This window comes from Lichenostomus cassidix, chromosome 1Aa (assembly GCF_008360975.1).
Source record: "Lichenostomus cassidix isolate B80296 chromosome 1Aa, HeHo_3.0, whole genome shotgun sequence".
In the NCBI taxonomy this organism is placed as follows: Eukaryota; Metazoa; Chordata; class Aves; order Passeriformes; family Meliphagidae; genus Lichenostomus; species Lichenostomus cassidix.
In genome coordinates, this window is record NC_139480.1 from 32,910,154 (window position 1) to 32,929,634 (window position 19,481).

Sequence of the window (19,481 nt, forward strand, 5' to 3'; positions counted from 1 at the left end):
CAGGAAGCTCATGGCGAGCAGTAAGGATAGCTCACTGCTGTTTGGGGCCAGCATTTCAATACAACAGCTCAAAAGGCTGTTGTCCATAGTTTCACTTCCTCAAAAGTATTGCTGTGGACATGATTCCTCTATGACACCCTGAAAGATCACAGGGAAAAACTAAATCACTCCATCTCAAGAGGAATGAAAGCTTAACCCCTTCTCTGCTACCCCTGCCTCCTGCCATACTAGGTACATCACCTAATTTCACCCTCCGAGGACTTCCAGTTGATGATCCTGGATGGCAAACTCAGACTTACTGTTGAATTTGGCAGACAGGAATGTCTTGAATCCCAGCAGAGATCAGGAAGCAGTGAATACCCAAGCAAATCTGAGACTAGGGAATCCCCCCTACTCCCAGTCCTAGTCAGATTCAAAGATGAACTGCTAGTCATCCCTTGAAAGGGGGTGTCTGGTGTGGGGAAACACTAAAAAATGTGGCAAGTCTTACTTAAATCTGGAGGCTGGCATAAATATAACCCTTCAGTGTATAAATGGTGCCTGTCAGAATGTTCTAAAAATTGTTTTCAGAGTAAGATTTCACATACCTATTTAAAAGGGTGATTTATATATGCATACTTCTTATTAAGTGAAAACTTGCTATTGTGTGACAAGACACAAAGCAGTAAGAGACAGCAAATTATCTCTCCTTGTTCGTCATGATTTTGCTTTTTAGGGATTTGCATTTTTTTTTTCACTGAATGCACCAATATTGAGTTCAAATCTATAAACAGATGTTTTTCTCCATGGACAGAAGTGTAACACTAACTTCTTCAGTGTCATGACAGATTATACTTTAAGAATCATGAATTATCATGACAGTGATATTGATTTGCCCCAATCAAGCCTGGAGACACTTCAGAGACCAAGTCAGAGAAGTGGGTATTTGCTTTATTCGGTGCACCGGGTGTGTGGGGAATTCTCTCCGCCAAACACACACACCTCAGTACTTCCAAAGGCACAGTGTTATAGGTAAAATTCATGAATATTCATTACATTCCCCAGGATAGGAGTGGTCATACAAATTACTTCTCATAAGTCTTTAATATTATTAGCGATTTCTTGTGCTCAATGGCAAAAGAATTCCTTTTGCTCCCTTTTATCTTGATAAGATTAAGGGAATCCACAAGGCCAGAACTGTTATCAGCCTTCAGCCCTGGATGGGCACCGTGCTGGTGGAAGGGGCAAAAGCTCAAAGAAACAAGGATGGTTGAAGTGCAAATAGATTTGGGTTTTCTATTTGACCACTCCTTTCTCAATATCATGGTGCATTAGAAGATAAAATCATAGGCCTGTCAAAGCATGTTTCTGTTTAAGGTACATGCTTGGATTTTGGGGTGGAATTTGAAATGTGAAATGATGGAAAATAAGCTAGTCCCCAAAGGCTATCTAATATTTCCAATTATTTCTCAAAGTACAATATAAAACCTTTGTGACAGCGTAATTTTTGACTGAGTCTCCTGGCCTTGTGTTCATCTGTTTCCTAATGCTTAATAATCTTCACTTGCATATGTGTTGTGAATTTCTAAATCCATAAACTGCTTAAATACGTACATTTTACTCTTACGGCTTTCATGGATGGTACCTTTACATCAGAGTTAACAATTTTATCATTGACTTAAAACCCCTTAACTTTAGCTTCTTTTCTCTAACTGTACAGGTAGCAGTATCGACTAAGGGAGGAAAAAGAAACCAAGCAGACGGCAACCTTAAGCTCAGTACAGGGAAGGACGGGTGATTTTCAGTGAGGATCTTCGGGAGAAAAATTTGCCACTTATACATAATATTAAACCACTCTGGGGGCAGCTGGGTGAAATGTAATCGGATATAATTGAAGTGATTTGATGCTTTCATGACAGGGCTCACGTAAAGACGCAGAACTATGTCCCGAATTATTAAACAAACGTACTCGTCGGTGCCTGCAGGCTATCCGGAGCGTGTCCCGCCGCTCCCGGCCGCTCGGCAGGCACCGGCCCGCCCTTCCGCGGGGGCGGAGGCATCGCGGCGGGGGCGGCATGGCGGTGTCCCGCGGACAGTCCCTGGAGCAGTCCCTGGAGCTCTGGGGGCACCTGCGGCCGCTGCGGCGGGAGGCGGCGGGCGACGGGGAGGAAAGCGAGGACGACTTCGAGGAGGAGCCGCTCCTGGCGGAGGATGCGCTTGTGGAGGCCGCAGGGCGGGAGCTGCCGGCCGCGCTGCCCCCGCGCCGCGCAGGTGAGGGGCTGCGGCAGCGGAGCGGGGCCGGGCCGGGCCGGGGGGCCTGTCTGCCCGGGGTGTTCCCCCTGCCCGGGGTGCTCCCCCTGCCCGGGGTGCTCCCCCTGCCCGGGGTGTTTCTCCCTGCCCGGGGCGTTCCCCCTGCCCGGGATGTTCCCCCTGCCCGGGGTGTTTCTCCCTGCCCGGGATGTTCCCCCTGCCCGGGGTGTTTCTCCCTGCCCGGGGTGTTTCTCCCTGCCCGGGGTGTTTCTCCCTGCCCGGGGTGTTTCTCCCTGCCCGGGGTGTTCCCCCTGCCCGGGGTGCTCCCCCTGCCCGGCGTGGGGGCTCCGCGCGGGCTGCCGGGGGAAGCTGGCGGCGGCCCGGCCTGGCCCGGGCATGGCGGCGGGAGGAGGTGCTGGGCCCAGGCCCGCCCGCCCGTGCGCGGCCCTTCCCACGTGCGGATCTGCGAGTTGTTTGTGAAATGGCTAAAGAGCTGCCCTGGGGAGGAAGAGGCTCTGCTAAACATAGGTGCCCGCTTTGTTCTGGTCACTGGAATTAGTCCCCAGTTGTTGATCAAGGAATAGTGTATTATTTTTGAAGGAAAAGAGGAGGTAAACCAGGTTATAAGAGACGTTAAGGGTTTATTATTCTAATTTCTTATAATTTTGGTGGTTTCAGTTGTAGGAAATATTCGGTATGCAAACGTATGTGAAGATTGTGCAGGCATTGTGATAGAATATTTTGTGATAAAACTGTTTAAAATTCAGTTGTAAACTTGAGTTGGCATAAACCATAGTTTCGTTGAGTTATTGTCCAGTTAGTTTAATATTATAGTAAACCATAATATTAAGCCATATGTATTTAATTGGCGTAATAAATTCATAGGATAAATTCATAAGATTTATTGTTGATGCTTGGAAAAGCAGTTTTCATGCTTGTTTCTGAGATTGGTTTCACTTCCGTTTTTAAATATTGCTAGAGAGAATGGACTCAGGAGCTTGTGAAAACCCCGCTTTGCTTTTACTATTGCAGTTTACAGGACAGAAAGAAGCAAGCGTTGAACAAACAAAACTCTTTTAATCAACACAAACTTTTAATTTTTATAACTGTCAATTAACATTGGATTTGGGTTTTTTTTCATGATTCAGTTATTATAGAGGAATGCGGCACCAAAAAGGAGTATGAAGTAGTTGGACGTTTTCCATTAGTTGGCCCTTGGTGGAAAGTTAATGTTAAAGTTAAAAAAATGGGGTCGAAGTACTTTGTGCAAGGATATCCATCGTATTTTCTGCAGACTGATGTGGAAGAAAACAACCGACAAGTATTTTCACTCTTTCTTACGGAATGTGATGTTCCTGAATATTTGAAAGAAAAATTTTTTGCTTGGCTTCCCATGGAGTCTGTGCTGAGTTTTAGCAATCTGGAAGAAAAACTGAAACAGTTCCAAGTTTCACACATAAAGCCAAGGAGGAAACAAGGAGATACCAAGGAGTATGACATCTTCTGCTGTGTTGCAAAATCATGTAGGTATATTCTGTACTATTGTTAGCTTTATTGTTTCAAAAGCTAAGGAGTTCTGTTTCATATACTGTGTTCAATCTAACATGTATTCATATGAAATGTATATTCAAATGAATTTTGAATGTACAGTGATTATTTTAAAATATTTCAGGACAGTAGGACAACTGACCAATTAAATATAGGCATACAGAAGGAGATTCCTGAATTCTGTAGGCTTACTGAGTAGAATTGTCTGTGCTAGGGAGGCTCCATCCCTGCAAGTGTTCAAGGCCATGTTGGATGGGACTCTGAGCAGCCTGGTCTAGTGGAGGGTGTCCCTGCCAATGGCAGAGGTTTGGAACTAGTTGATCTTTAAGGTCACTTCCAACCCAAACCATTTTATGCTTCTGTGATTCTATGGTGCAAAGACACTGGTGCTTCCTGTAGTTTATTCATCTATAACAAGGCTTATTGAAAAAAGGGTTCAGCACTACTTAAATGTGGTGGTGTGGCTTTTTAGGACTGGCATGTGTTCAAAAGTAGTATAGCTGCTTCTGTGTAGTACATGGATCAGTGAAGGAGTTCAGCATAGTCCAGATCAGCTGCACTGAATACGCTATCTAGCTGTGTTTGAATTCTGCCTGTCAGCAGATTGGTGTGGCTGGGAGCAGACTCTGGAAGCACTGGAATGTCCCCATATGGAGATTGTTCAGGACTGCAGAGGATGCTGTTGTGGGCTATGTTGGTGTGATTACATGAGTGTGAGTACATGAGTATTAGAGGTTGGATCAGGAGTGTGCTTTTGAAGCAGACATCCCTCTTTTCCCCACTATGATGCAGTCTCTTGAGAGCATTGACTGTATTCCTGCTGGATGAAACCCAAACAATGTGTTCCACTTGCAATCCTGAGGTACTGTGATCCATAGCGGGCATTCAGTCTATGGGACCAGACTTCAGACTTTGGTCTGAACCAAATGCTGTAGTACAGAGAAAGTCAGGATGTCTGAAGTGTGCCCTCAGCATTAGATACCTTGTTTTGCTCTGATGATCTGTTTCCATAACTTGCACAGGTTTTGTCTATCTCTTATTATGTGTAAGCAAACAGAGTTTTCCAATACCTGGTTTACTGGGCAGTGTCAGGTCACGTGATGGAGGTGACTCTTTTGAATGTCAAATTATGTGTAACAGGAGAGTTCAGAGCCTCTGCTAGACTTGATCTGACTTTACTTCAAATCCCATGTGTAAGGAGGGGAAAATGTTCAGAGCTCTGTAGGCTTTCAGGCCTTTTGTTCCCTTTTTGTAATGATAGAAGAGTTCTTAATTCTTCTTTCTGGACTTCAGATCTTTTCGTGACCACCCAAAGGGGTAGGAATTGATAGTGGTAGGAACACAGATCTGGTTTTCTGTGAAAGTTTTAATGGGATATATGGATTGCATTTGACTGAGGCTTGTCCACTATGTTCATGAATCCTCAGGGGTAAAGATTTCACAGTGTGCCTACATACTCTCCTCACTGTTCCTGTAGTTGGTGATTTTTCCTAGTATCTAGCTTAAATTACTTTGCTACCTTTTAAGTTTTAATCTTGCTCTATTACAGAGCAATATAGACCCTTCTGCCCCTAGTTGCTACTGTTAGTATTGTAAATTTTTTTGGTTGTCATTAATTGTTATGTGCTTGAGCAGTTTGTTCTTCAGGCCTTCGTAGTATTTTGTGTGTGTGGAATTAGTGTGTGGAAATTTGCTTTTCTTTCTCCTGAAATTACTTTTTAAAGGCAAAGTATAGAGCAAATCAGTTTTATTATTCCTCTCTCTCTTATCCCATTACTGATAAGAGCAGGGAAAGTGATAGCTTAAGTTTGGGGTCATTGAGAAAGCCAACGGAGAGCACTGTTTTCCTAAGTTCCTCTATTGATCTGATACTACGAATTTATGTTATTTTGAACTTGAAATGTTCTTCTGTACATCTGTATGAAAACTACAGAGTCAGTATAAATTTCTTTACAGCTACCTTTGTATAATGCATAAAACCAACTGTGTTGTTTTATGCACATGCAGTTGCAGGAAAGGCGATATTGGTAGCTCTGGCTTTTCCGAGGATACTGGAGTTCTTGCCGATTCTTCTGCCACGCCGCTTTGGCTGTCTGTTAGATAAGATGTGCTGGCAAGGAAATGGTATGAGTGGTGAGGAGGTAGATCGCAAGACGGTAAAAAAATTGGATGAGATACTAAAGGATGAGCCATGGAAACTTGGATTCAGCAGGGTAAGTAATGTTACGCAAGGTAAAAATACAGTGTTTGCTGCATTTGAGGTGCATTAGACTATAGTGCTGTTTCAGTTATGTTCACTTTATTAAATGGGCATTTGTAGGGGCTAAGTGTAGTTCATTTGAAAATGGATGATGTACTGGACTCAGTTTTAGCAAAGGCTTTTGTTTTTCCAGTTGGTCTAGAATAAATTAATCTCAGAAGATTCTTGAAAGTGGTTTTGTTACAACCATTTGTTTAGTATTTTCTACAACGGACAGAAAATTAGATGCTTGATGCAATTGGGCCAAAAGTAAGAAAGCTAATTTAAAATCCTCAACTGTTCTCTTCAATTTTATATCAGTAAATGAGAATTTCTGTTCCAAATATGTAGAACACTATCTATGCTTTCACAGTAAGGTTGATAAGCTTCTCTGTAAGAGATCATCTGGTCCAGTAGTTTGTTTTTTGTAATGGAATTTGCAGTGGTTGCTTACCTTCCTGTTTTCCTCTGCTGTACTTGCTGTGAGCTTTGCTGCTGCACCTCACCTTAGCAGTCCTGTACCTCAGATGGGAACTACAGCTTAGTTGTTCACAATTGGGATTGTTGTCCCTCTGCTTCAATCCCCCAGTGCTTTACAGGTGGATGTTCTGCCTTGTACTTAAGAGCTCTGATTTCAGAGATACAGCAGTGTAGCCAATATATTCCAGTGTTTTATATAATTTCCTTTAAAAAAATTTCCTGATGTCCAGTTTGACTATTCCTTGATGCAATACGGACTAGTTGCTCTTTTGCTTCAAGGATGTGCATTCTCACTGCAGTTTTTTATTGCTTGAAGACTCTCTTAAGCTTTTTTTCTCTTAAGACTGAGAAAGCACAATTAATTTGTCTTGCTCTTAGTAGCTGGTCTGTTTTGCACATCTCAGTCTTTCACTATTTTGTGGTAGTGTCTGTAAAGCTGGTGCATTCCTTGAAGTAACATGTTCAGAATTTGGTATGGTATTCCGGCTAATGGCTTTTCTGTGCTCTGTTTGTACAGTCTGTGTACCTTTACATGAAAATGTGTTATGTGGTGTGCATGAGTTCTCCCTGATACACAATTTCTGTGCCAGACTTTTTATTTTTAAAGTTTTATTTTCATACAGAAGGGTGACTGAGAGGAATTATCATTCCAGCTTAGTTTTAAATATTTTACTTTCACATAGCTTGAGAGGCGTAACTTCATACATTATGAAAAATACATACGTTTTTGCAAACTTCCACCCTCTGAATTGCAATTTGTATTTACTAGGAGGAATGTTATTCAGCAAGAGTCTAACATCTTGTGAAATAAATATATATTTGCTTTTACTCTTTTTGGGGAGAAGATTATCTATAGGGAGCTGAACCTTTCAAACTGTGAGGCAACGTGGGCCGCCTTCTGTCAGTGTGAACATCTCCTCTGGAAGATTCCTGACTTGCAGAAGAATGCATTAATTTTGTATGATCAGCTCAAGACACAGTGTAGACAAATGGGACACACATATGAAGATCAAGATGAATTAGCTCATTTGGTATCCAAACATATGTCCATTGAGCATGTCTGGCAATCTCTTGAATTTTTGAAAGATCAGAATGTCGTGATTAGGGAGAAAAAGCTGGTGTTTCTGCCTCATCTTTACAAATCTGAAAAGGATATTGCAATGTATGTAGGTGACCTTCTGTCAAACCACACATGGAAACTGGATGTGGATGTGAAAAAGATACTTAGCATTCCTGAGGCATCAAGAGAAACAGTAGATAAGAAAATTAATATTACCCAGACACATGAAGTGGAGGAAAATAATCCGGACAATCATAATGGTGAAAATCACTTTCCTGAAAAGGAGGTGGGCTCTATGTCTGGTATCCAAAGGAAAGCAGAGGTAGATGAAGATCAGGTGATTGCTGTGAAAAAGATCTGTTCTAATCCTGTCACAATCATAAGTGGAAAAGGAGGCTGTGGGAAGAGTACAATAGTTAGCTGCCTTTTTCGTCATTTAAAGCAGATGGAAAAAGAAGTGGAAGCTGCTTCTAAGGACTTTGAACAAGACTTGGATGCATCTGAGGAATGGAATACATTTGATCACCACTGGGAGTCAGAGAATATGTATGCAAAAAATTTTTTGAATGTGCTATTCACTGCACCTACAGGGAGGGCAGCAAGTCTTTTGAGTGAAAAAACTCAGCTTCCTGCATATACACTGCATCAGGTAAGGTTTGTTTCAGACTTGTTTCTTGTTTCTTTTTAAAAATTAGGTTCTGAAAGACCTTTTGGCACTGTCCATTCTTGTTTTGGGGAAAAAAAAAAAAAAGCTTGTTATTGAACTTTCCTTATGAAATGTGTAGCCTATTATTGTTATCAATGCTTAGGTACAGCTTGTCAGCATCTGAAAGTCAGCATTAAGTTTTTGGGGAATCAAATCAGTCATTTGAAATACATTATTTGCTATAACTTTAGTTTCTTTACTCTTTATATACATCTGAAATTTGTGCCTCTCTAGGGCATCTGTTTTTTTCAGCTTCTCAGTTTTGCATTTTATTTTAATGAAGACAAAAATAATTTCTGGGTGGTAGAGCTGTTCTCTAGGATCCTGTTGCCTAGCAATCATAACAGCACATACATGAAAAGATCAGTTGCCTGGGGTTGAATAATGAGAGAAATTTCATTTGCACGTTTCCAGTTTCCTTAATTACTGTTAGGTATTGTGGATTTTTTTTAGAAAAAAAGTAGAAAGCAAACTCTTTATTAATAAACTTGGGTCAAGTCTCTCTTGTTCTAGGTAGCAAAGGTGCCAAAAAGACATTGGAGGTGTGGAATAACCCATATAAATAGGAATTATTATAACATTAAAAGTACTGTTGGCTTATTTTATCTTTGGGGACTGGATAGTTGCCTGTTCCCCTTCCCCATGCAATTTTGGGCATTTATTAATGACAGCAGGTTCTAGCAGGAGGTTTTCTGTTACTCAGCAATCTAGTGGCTGACCTTGTGTCTTTAATGGTTCCTGCAGGTATAGAAAGGCTGCATTTCTGTGCTTTTATGTAAGCATCTGTAATCTCAGCTAGAAATGTATTCACTGTGAAGGAAAAGACTGAATGGTTGAGTCTTTTGGTTCTTTACAGCTGTAAGTTCAGAATTTCAGATAATAGCTTTACATACAACATCAGAAGATACCACTCTGTCTCCTTCCGTAAGTCAGTTGTTTACAGTTGATTGCTGTCAGAGCTTGCTTTATTTTTGTTTGTTTCTAGATTATCTATAGTTTTAAATCGTGGAGGCGGAATGAAGGAGCATACCCGTGGAAGTTTTCTGCTGTTACTGTTCTGATTGTGGATGAAGGAAGTTTGGTGTCTGTACACGTTCTTAGTTTGGTTTTAAAACTCTTGTGTGAGCATGCTCAGCTTGCTAAACTTGTTATTCTAGGTAAGTGTAGCAGCAAATTTACCATTATACAATGTTAAATAATACACAATATACAGTGTAACCCACTGGTCCCACCTAGTCTCTTAAAAGCCCTGAATGTTACATTGTTCTGTACTTGGATACTTTTGCTAAGTAAGGTTAGGTGAGATAGACAGTTTTCCAGCTGTCAGTATGAAAATATCTCTATTAACTGTTTAGCAGTGCTTTGTCTTACTCTGACTCCTATGTGGTACGTTATTACATCTTGCAACTGGAAAACTTTCCTGACTTCCTTAAATCTGAAGGAGCTAGTGTTGGCATATGTTAGAAGGGAGTTTTCATGCCATTCTTAATGCTTGGATCATCTTGTTTTAATTCAAAAATGAAAGCAGAGAAGTGTAAAGTCAAATTTTTATGCTTTCTCAGAGGTTTGCTTTTTGACATGCCATTTATGGCATTTGTTTTTAAATACATAGCTTTCAAAGTGTGTTTGAATAAGATGTGATCACTGTCAGGGCTCATCAATCAGAGGGATTTGCCCTTGCTAGTAAAGCATTACTGAGTGAGGAGTGTAAAAACACTTAAGCTACACTACAGCCTTATTCCCAAAGTTTCTTAGATTCTTGAAAGTTTTATTTCACGTGAATTGTATTAAGGCTGTATATTACTATGTAGAGGCTTGAGTATTTATTAATTCCAGTGGGGTTTCTTTTTCAAGACAATTTTGAACAGATGATATGTTACTCTTTCTCACAAAAACTAATGTGCGTTCTGTTTAGGTGACACTAGACAGCTGCCAAGCATAGACCCAGGAAACATGTTAGCTGATATCTTTGAGGGTCTAAAATCAAGAGGCTTTTCTGTGGAGCTGCGAACTAACCACAGAGCAGAATCGCAGCTGATTGTAGATAATGCATCAAGGTAGGATATCCTGATGTGTGTATGAAGCATTCTTGTAATTCTTGCCTGGCCTTCCACCTGCAAATAGCAGTGCATCCAGATTTGACTGTAGTACTGCTTCTGTTAGTTTTTTTGCTCCAAATCCATTACACTGTTTTGAAAAACAAACAACAGCAACAAAACCCTACAGATTTTCCCAGAAGTATGTATTGGACAAAAAAATGTGTGTGCTGGAACACTTGAATTTTATGGGATGTATTTCACTATCACACTATCAGATACTCTATGTTGTTTTCAAATGAGTTGTAAATGCATAAATGGCTTTATGCCTTCTAAAATGGCTTACAATGGCTACTCTAAAAAGGAAGTTTTAAAGACATTGCTGATCAGTGTGACAACAACTAAAACCGACTGAATTGCTTTGAGAGTTTGGATGCCAAGGGCCATTACATCATAGTTTCTTTTTTTTTTTTGTGTATTCATTCCCAGAAACTCAAAATGTTTCCAGCATTTGCATTATTTTTGTTTTGGAAATAATTCTGTTTTCTGTCAATACATGATTTCTTTTTTTAAACCTCTAACAAAAAAATTTAGGTTTTGATGTTAATTGAATTTGAGAATATTCTGAACATTTGCAAGATGTCCAGAACTAGTGAGTGTTTTACAAACATTCTTGCCTATTTTTTTGGTAACACTTCTGTTTTATTTCATTTTGCTCCCATGGAAAGAACTGTATGGGTAATACTAAGTATCTGCTGCAGTGATGGAGGATTTAGAGAATAAATTGCCAATTTTTGAAATCAAGTTATGCTCTGAGGAAAGAATTTTCGGGGCTTGTAGTGTAGATGACAAAAAATTTCTAAGTGGTGAACTTCAGGCTGATGCAGGTGATGATACGCTAGAATTCTTTAACTGGGAATGACTTCTCTCTTTTCCCTCCAACTCTCTGGTCCAGAATCTCTTACCGGCAGCTTCCTGAATTTGATGAGGTGCTGAAAGTTTCTTCTTGGAATGAAGAAATGACAATGCCAAGCCCGGAGAAGAAATTTATTCTTATTGCTTTACCTGCTGGCGGGAATTGTGACAGTATGTGTGTACTGTCAGTTTGTGATCTTGATTTTCCCTTTGGTGAAGCATAGACTGTTGTCTGGAAACAAAAATTTGGGAAGATTTTAGTCTGGTTTTGTTTGTGGTATAAATTTATATGCTACATTCATAGTTTATCTTTTGCCTTCTGTAAGTGCACATTGCAAAACCCTTAAGTGCTAAGAAAGGGCTGTAGAGCTCCAGCTCACCAGTTAGACTTTGGAATGGGGGACAGCTTCCACCACTGTAATCGAATGTGGTTGTCTTTTTATATTGTAGCTGGGGCTGTCAAACCTTAAAGAGGTTTGCAGAATTTTTTCAGAGGTGCGTCACTTGAGTAGACAGCAACTGTTAACAGGATGGTGTGTTAGACTGGAATGTGCTCCCATGTGTAGAACTGAGTTAGGAAAACTCTAAGAAGGGATGCCAGTATTGCTTATGAAAGGTTTTGGGGTCAGGGCTAGAGCCATTGTTCATTGGGTTTTTTTGACATTTATTGGGTATAAGTGGATTGAGCAGTCTCTGTTTTATGTATATCAAAATGCTTCAAGGGGAATGCAGAAAAAAATAGTGAAAACATTATCACCTTATCTTACCATAGCAAAATACTCAGCAAGCAATACTAAAAATAGTTTTTTTTCTGTGAAATCTAAGCATATAGGTCTATGGCTTGAAAATATTTGATCTTTACCTCTTCGGAGCAAAGGTAATTTCATATTGAATTATATTTTTCTATTTTTAATTCAAAATATTTTTATGCCTTACCTTTTATGTCTTTTAAAACAGATTTACAAACTGCCATAAAGATTTTACTTAAAAAAGGGCCAGGATTGGAGGATGCCAAACAATCACAATTCATTGCTTTCAGAAGGTAATGGAGTATGCAGACAGGCATGGAAAAGATCCTTGCTAGTAGCTACAATCTAAAAATAGCTGAGTGTGTTGAGTTGGAGGGACTAGTAGCAATAGCATAAAATTACTAGATACTTGGAATGCTCATCACTTAAGAAGGGTGGGATGTAGGGCTCTAACACTCTTTGGAGAAAGACTGGAATGGTAATCACAGGAGCATGAATAGTATGGATGGCTTTGCAGAAGCACTGAAGGGATAAAAGTATGCAGTAGTACCAATACTCCATAAACTTGCAGTTCTGCACAAAAGGGTACTTTGGAAAAGAGTCTCCCATGCTTAATTGTGAAGAACCTTTTCTCAGTAAGTAAAAAGCACCCACTATTTACAGGTTACCTGTGCGCTAATAAGTGATTTGTGAATGCTGAGTAATTCTGATACCAGTTTTATTTCTCCAATCTGCATTCAGGTACAAAATTGTTATTAGTGATTTCTGCATTCAGGTACAATACTGTAGTGATTTTTGTGGATGATTCTTCTAGAATATAAGTACTTAATCTGCATTTAAAAGTTAAAATTACAGGTCTTTAAAAAGCAAATAAATCTTCTGGCTATTTTTAATACATCCACAGACAGAAAACAATCTGTCCAGGCTTTAGTTTTTCTTTTCTTCTTTATCTTAAGAAAAAATCTAGCTAATCTAAGTGTACAGTGCACATTCTGTAGTATTTGGACAAAACTGTTCCTTTACTGCTCTGTCTTCTAAACTCTGAATTAGTGATTGTTTTTAATAGTTGGTGGAAGATAATCAGAGACAAAAGGGGCTTTTCCCATAATTTATAGATTAATGCTAATGTGACATGGCCTGTAATTGTGTGTTTTGTATATCATGATTTTGTTCTTGTTTTGTATGATTTAGGCAAGATTGTGATCTAATAAATGAACTTTGTTGCCAGCACTATTCAAATCATTTAACCAGGTAAGTCAGTGTTTTGCATTTTTCCTGTGAACGATCTCATTTTGTTTTTGAAAGTGTTATAGCCAGGCCAACACCATAAAACAAGATTGTAAAAGTACCAATGTTTCATCCAGATCTGATTAGGTTATAAATCATTAATATAATAAACTTTATTTGATGGGCTCTTTAATCTAAATCTGGACTGCAAACAGTGGTAAACTGCCTTTCATTTAAATTCACTGGGTGAATTCCAAGATTTTAAGTTATTGTGGAATATTCAAAATTCACATAAAAGCAATGTGAAAAAAACCCTCAAGGTTAATTTTTTTTTTTTTGCCATTATGTGATTTCTAAATAGGTTCTGAAATATTTTTGGAAGCAGGATTTTTATGCTACTCTGTATTACTGTTTTTTACCAAACAGTTTTACAAAAGTTCAAGACATAAATGTGACGTAATACCTTAATTATTATTTTGAATACTGGGAGATGCTAAATGCACATTTTGTAAATACATTTTTCCCTTTTTCTTTCTCTGACCTAGAGACCATAAGAACAGACTTTTATTTCAAACTGGGGACAAGATTTCCTGCATGCGCAATACGTATCTCAAGGATCTCTTGCCAGCCTCTGGTGTTGGAGAGAATTCTAATGGCCATGAATGCCCAAGTGGAGAAACCACACTCACTGCAGACACTGCTGATGAGGGCAAACGACTGTGCAATGGAGATATATTTTTCATAACAAGGGTAAGTCTTTGCTGCAAGAACTTGCACAAAGAAAACCTGGTGGTAACTGATTCAGTGCTTGTTGAATCCCCAGAACAAAACAATTCACACTTTGTAAGGTTAGCCCACAATGCATACTTAGTTCTGCTAAACGATAGTGTAAAAGGCATGAAAGAGGCAAGGTACAGTAGAGAATTCAAAAAAACCCAATTCTGGGCTTTTTTGTACTAAGTGTTTCAGTTGGTCTGATTGTGTTCAGTGTAAATACATTCTGTAAATACTCTAGTGTGTTGTAATTGAAATGGATAATGTTTAACAGTCTGAAGTAAAGAATAATGATGTTACAGCTTAAGCTTCCCTTGGCAGAAAACTAAGCTGGCCTAAAAATAACAGCAATGAAAAACTGTTTTTTTTGCTGGGTTCAATGAGTTGAGCAGTGAAAACATCAGTAGTTGGGGTAGGCCCTGAACAGTGAAAACTGTTTTCCTTGAAGGTGGTCAGTGAAAGACAGCAATTTGTTTGGTTTAGTGTCCTCTGAAACTCTTTCAGTTGGGTGACATTGCAGCTGTTTTAATTCCAGGGAAAGCTAGAATAGGGATGCACATGGATGTTGATCCAGCCGCTGATTCAGGCTCACTGCTGAGTGCTGTGCTATTCCTTTAGGATGCAGAAATTGATAAGGAGCGCTTCCTGACCATCAGCAGCACGTACGGCTCCACGTACACTGTGAAGTACAAGGCACTGAGGAAGCTGTGTCACATAAAGCATGCCTGGGCCAGAACTATTCACACATTCCAGGTAAAAACACAGCAGCTGTGAGCTGAGCTAATGCACTGTATTTTCACATGAAAGAAGCAGAAACTTTTCTTGAAACTAGAATTCCTTGAATGCAAGACAGAAAATATTCTTGAAAGTGTCCTCAGTTGTCTCCAACTTCCTCATTCTTGTCCTTTTTTGAACTATTTACCTGCCTTTGAAGCAGCGTTCTTGCACGTTTCAGGGCTCTGAGGAAAGGACCGTGGTGTACGTGGTTGGCAATGCCGGCCGGCAGCACTGGCAGCACGTGTACACCGCGGTGACAAGGGGCCGCAGCCGTGTCTACATCGTGGCTGAAGAGCCACACCTCAGGAGAGCAGTCAAGAACAAGAACGTGCCCAGAAAAACGCGTTTGCAGAGATTTTTGAGAGAGGCAATTGCAGAAACAAACAACTGTCCCAAACAAATGTCCTCTTCCCTGACGAAGTGCTGGCAAAGTCAAGAGCTCGAGACTCAGCCTGATTCTGTAACTCAAGGTGCTCCTGACCCACCTGAACTTCAAAGTGATCTCATGACACAGCAAGGGTCATCAGTTCTCAGTAAAGAGCAGATGGGCAGTTTGCAGCAAAGTCCATGTAAAAGACAAACTCCTGCATCTGAGGATGCTACAGAAATACCCCCTGTAAGTATCTCCTTACAGTTTAAAATAGAAAGTTTAAAACAGACTTTTGCACTCTCTTTCACCACCACGAGTCACCTGGGTACTGTTAAAATTATTTTTTTAATACTTAGTAATTTCTAAGTTGACCGGTAATTGGTGAAGCAGTCAAATTTGGCAGATCTCTTTGCAGAGTAATATATGGCTAATACAGAAAAAAAAATTAATGTTAATAGCAGTAAACTTATACATATTTTTACTACTGGAGTGATCTGTTGGTCAGCTTAGCCTGTATCAGCTTATGCTTAGTACACAAATGTCAGTATTTAGGTGACCTGCTGTGAAAACATATATATATATAAAATTTAATAATTGAAATCGATTTTTTATAAAGTCAGACCTGCTTAACAGATGCTTTTTTAAAATTATGTATAATTTCTGAGCTCTGTCATGGAGAAAGAGCCTTTTTTGAAGACAAATATCTTAGTTCCGATTCAAACGTGGGTAAAAGTTTTGTTTTGTTTTTACAGACAACATTAACAGAATCCCCACTTGGATCTACCAGACTTAAGAATCTAACTTTGGGACAGGCAACTCCTAGGAAGCTTTTCAAAAACTAACAGACAATTATTAACTGCCTTGGTGTGAACCTTTATTGAACTTGTTCAAGATTTTTGGAACGGAGAAGCTGAGTGCCTTTCAAAGGCTTTCTTGGTTTTATGTATTCTGTGAAGAGCAGGTTGTTTTACACTGAGCCTATTACATTTTCTGTGATCCATTTTTAGTAGATTTGTTGGTGTGCTGGTTATCAAAAATCACGTAATTCTTCTGTTTTGGTGAAGAATGAACTTACAGGTCTTTGAGGATCCAGATGTTCCCTTAAAAAATACATGAGGATGTATTTTGATTTAAAGACTCCTAGCTCTCCATACCAAAATTTATCCATCTCCTAATGCTTCAGCACTGATGAGATGCTTGTACTGATGTGCCAAAACTACAGTTTCCTCGAGTCAGAAATACAGTTTAAAACTGTTTTAAAACAGTTGTTTAAAAAAACCCCAGGTTTTCTAATGTAATAGATTTGTGGCCATGAAGCTTTGATGGATTAAGGATTTTAATCTTGTTAAAGACAGAACAAGAAAGTTGCAATCAGTGACATAAATAGTTTTTATATGATGTAGAACTTGTCATTGCTACTTTAGCTAATATCATGCTGATGATGATGTAAGAAAAGCAAAATTCCAAGTCAAAGTTCAAATAACATTCCACTTTCAACTTTTTCATATATACTATGTGACTTGCTGCATTGTAATTTTGAGATTTGTAAATTGAATGTTAAATCAAACATCAGACACATTGTACTAAAATGTGGACAACCTGCTTACCTTGAAATTGTTTGTTTCACATTGGATTGGAAGAAGTATACCACAAATATAAACATGGTATATTTTGCAAAAACTGGGGAAAAATACAAAGTTGAAAAACTCTACCTCATTTTAATGTCTTTAAATCACTGTTTATTTCAATTTATACAGTTTTTCCATACAAATATTTGCAACAGTTTGAATTTCAAAAAACATAACATAGACGATAAATATCATGCTATTAAAGTATTAAATTTGTACAAAAATACTTTACAGTTTAATACTTATTTGTTACAAATAAAAATACATATTTAAGTGACTCATGAACCTTAGGGTTTTTGTTTGTTTTTTGTTTGTTTTTTTTTAACATGATTCAGCCTTGAATGTTATTCTGACTGTTTCTGGCAGTGCTGAAATAGAAATCAGAGATACTTGTGTGTGCAGGGCAGGTGAGCTTGTTTATGTACTGGAGACAGCAACAGGGATACAGTTAAACAATTTAAACTGACCAGAAACAACTCTGTAAGGTGATTGCTTAGATATGGAGACTCTACAAATGTACAAATCCAGTATCTTTATATTCACCAATAACAATAATTACCAATAACAACTTGAATACCAGAATAAACCAATGCAGCTGCTGGTGAGCATATAAAGCAACTGGCAGTATTTTATTGCTTGGGGGAAGAGGGGAGAGGAGAGAATTTGTGTGATGTGTTTGTAAAATATATTTACAATTTTAAATTCTAAAAATGTGTTGCAGGGGGTAATGTTTATCATAAAGAAGGCTGAAAACAAAGCATATTAAATAGGACCTTTCTTCCTTCAAGAAATGGATTGACTTTAAAAGCCTATGTGTGACAGTACAAGTTTACAGGTTTATGGATCATTAAAGAGCTTTTGTATCAATCTCCACTGACATAATTTTAAAAAAGCAATTTTCTTTTAAAAAAACCTTTCTAATTTGTCTGAACTCATTTCAGTTTTACTCTTCTCAGTCATCCCCCGTCAGAGGTTTTATCCCACGAAAGAAAGTCTCTGCTTAGAAATCCCCACAGGTTGCGAGACATACCATTAAATATTTCATTGCATAGGCAATAACATATGTTCTAACAAAGTTTGCTGAAGTGGGGGAGTAATGTTCACTGCAAACTGCAGCTTCCTGCAAGCATTTTGTTACAACAGCTAAACAGTGCTTTGCCTGATGAGTGCACCCTTCTCGCCAGCGAATAAAGGTTTCCAAAGTCAGAGATGTAGCCATTTCACAAGAAAACCCAGTGCAGGAAACCACTCTGCCTTGTCCATCAGACAGCAACACCTTCTTGATAAAAGGATTTTTAAAAACCATATAACCTGGACACTATGTTTGTTAGCAGAGGTTAACTCCATGCTTTTCCCTCAAACAGCTGCTGCTGCTGAAGGGAGAGGAACATTTAGATCATGTTTAAAACATCTCCCCAGTTTCTTATATGGGGGAAAAAAAAGGCCCTTATGTATTTGTTCACTGTTACTAATCCTAGATTGTTTAGAATGGAATGACTTGACTTAATGAAGAATTAAACTATTTCCAAAGTAACCATGGATTAATAGAAGCCTTGAGACAGACTGACTGACCTCCTGTGCTTTTCAGTGCTGTACAGCATCTGAGCCTCAATCTCAGAGAAATTTTAAATGGATTTAGCACCATAATTGTCTTTTGTTACCGAATGTCCCACTCTAATGGTTTCTGCTATAAGGTATTTGTAGGATCCCGTGTCTCTGTACTAACACTGCTGTGTCCACTCTGCTGAAGGAAGGCAGCATTGGGATCGCTCCACTCCCCACTCCCTGAAGTGTGTTGTTCTGAGCTTCCTTTCTGAGATGCCAGTGGGTTTCTGCTAATGACCAGTTCCAGCTTATTGCCAGATTCTGCGATGAGGGGCACAACCAAACAGCAGTCAAAGTCTCTGGTGCGAACGTGGTTTACCTGAGTGATGAGAAAATTGATTTTTATTATTATTTTATGAAAAAAAATTAAATCACAAGAGAAACAAATTTATCCTTGAGACTATGGAGCCTGATTTAACTATGCCAAGTAGAGAACTGCCCAGTATAAGACTATAACCATGGTGTCTGGTCTGAAGACATCAGGTAAGTTTTCTACTCACTCAAACAGAATGTAGCTGAAGCAGGGATATTTACACTAGTGCTGGCTGTTGCCAGCTGTCACAATGCCCGCTCCATAAATGATTTTTAACATAGTTTTTCTGTCTTTCATGGTGTTCGTCAATTTAAATGCAGTACAGCACATCTGAAATTTCAATTTAGTTCAGGTCTTCTCTGGTTTTACCTAATATATATAAATTTTTATAAAGTATTTTATTGGGCTAGTTGAGAAATAATTTAGTTTTTCATCATAGTCCAACTTGGCACTGTGGTAAGTGTGGTGCTGAGTGAGTATTACATTATTCCAACTATGTCAGTCAACACTTGGATTAAACACAGAAATAATTCTCAGGTCTGTATCAAGAACAGCAAAAAAGACAAACCTGTCTGGAAATGCTTTGGGAAATTCAAGCTTCCTAGTGAGCATTTGTATGTCTCCTTTGGAGTTCTAAAATACCTAGCATTCTGAAGGAATTTGTTTATATAAATCTGACTGCACAGGAAAATCCAGCTTTAGTGCCACTGTGTAAAAGTTCAAAGCTCCGTGAAGTGGTGCCTCTTCTTGCCAAGAAAAGAAATCTAAGAAATCTACATAGCACAGCCTGCGGTTCAGAGCAATTATGGATGTTTGTCCTTCTTC

General features: G+C 39.0%; 2 protein-coding genes across 12 annotated transcripts in view; one reads left to right on the plus strand and one right to left on the minus strand.

Annotated features, from left to right (window-relative positions):
• Positions 1 to 2,018: 2,018 nt before the first annotated feature.
• HELB (DNA helicase B) lies at positions 2,019 to 17,023 on the plus strand. Of its 4 annotated transcripts, none has more exons than XM_085044570.1 (13): positions 2,019 to 2,250; positions 3,378 to 3,752; positions 5,785 to 5,990; positions 7,342 to 8,205; positions 9,248 to 9,419; positions 10,178 to 10,319; positions 11,254 to 11,384; positions 12,704 to 12,737; positions 13,154 to 13,213; positions 13,735 to 13,939; positions 14,582 to 14,716; positions 14,919 to 15,356; positions 15,863 to 17,023. In XM_085044570.1, the coding sequence occupies exons 1-13, from the start codon at positions 2,055 to 2,057 to the stop codon at positions 15,950 to 15,952; spliced, it is 3,048 nt and encodes a 1,015-aa protein (XP_084900696.1). In that variant the 5' UTR covers positions 2,019 to 2,054; the 3' UTR covers positions 15,953 to 17,023. The 4 variants fall into 4 exon arrangements, with proteins under 4 accessions (XP_084900696.1, XP_084900714.1, XP_084900707.1 ...); XM_085044588.1 differs by lacking the exon at positions 12,704 to 12,737 and adding an exon at positions 12,171 to 12,255 and having other exon boundaries at positions 2,020 to 2,250; positions 7,999 to 8,205; XM_085044581.1 differs by lacking the exon at positions 12,704 to 12,737 and adding an exon at positions 12,171 to 12,255 and having other exon boundaries at positions 2,023 to 2,250.
• The window catches only part of GRIP1 (glutamate receptor interacting protein 1), a 314,298-nt gene continuing 311,643 nt past the window's right edge, over positions 16,827 to 19,481 (minus strand). For all 8 annotated transcript variants that reach the window (XM_085044549.1, XM_085044560.1, XM_085044552.1 and 5 more), the window contains one exon: positions 16,827 to 18,662. In XM_085044549.1, the coding sequence (XP_084900675.1) occupies positions 18,426 to 18,662 (237 nt within the window). In that variant the 3' untranslated portion in view covers positions 16,827 to 18,425. The remainder of the gene's footprint in view (positions 18,663 to 19,481) is intronic.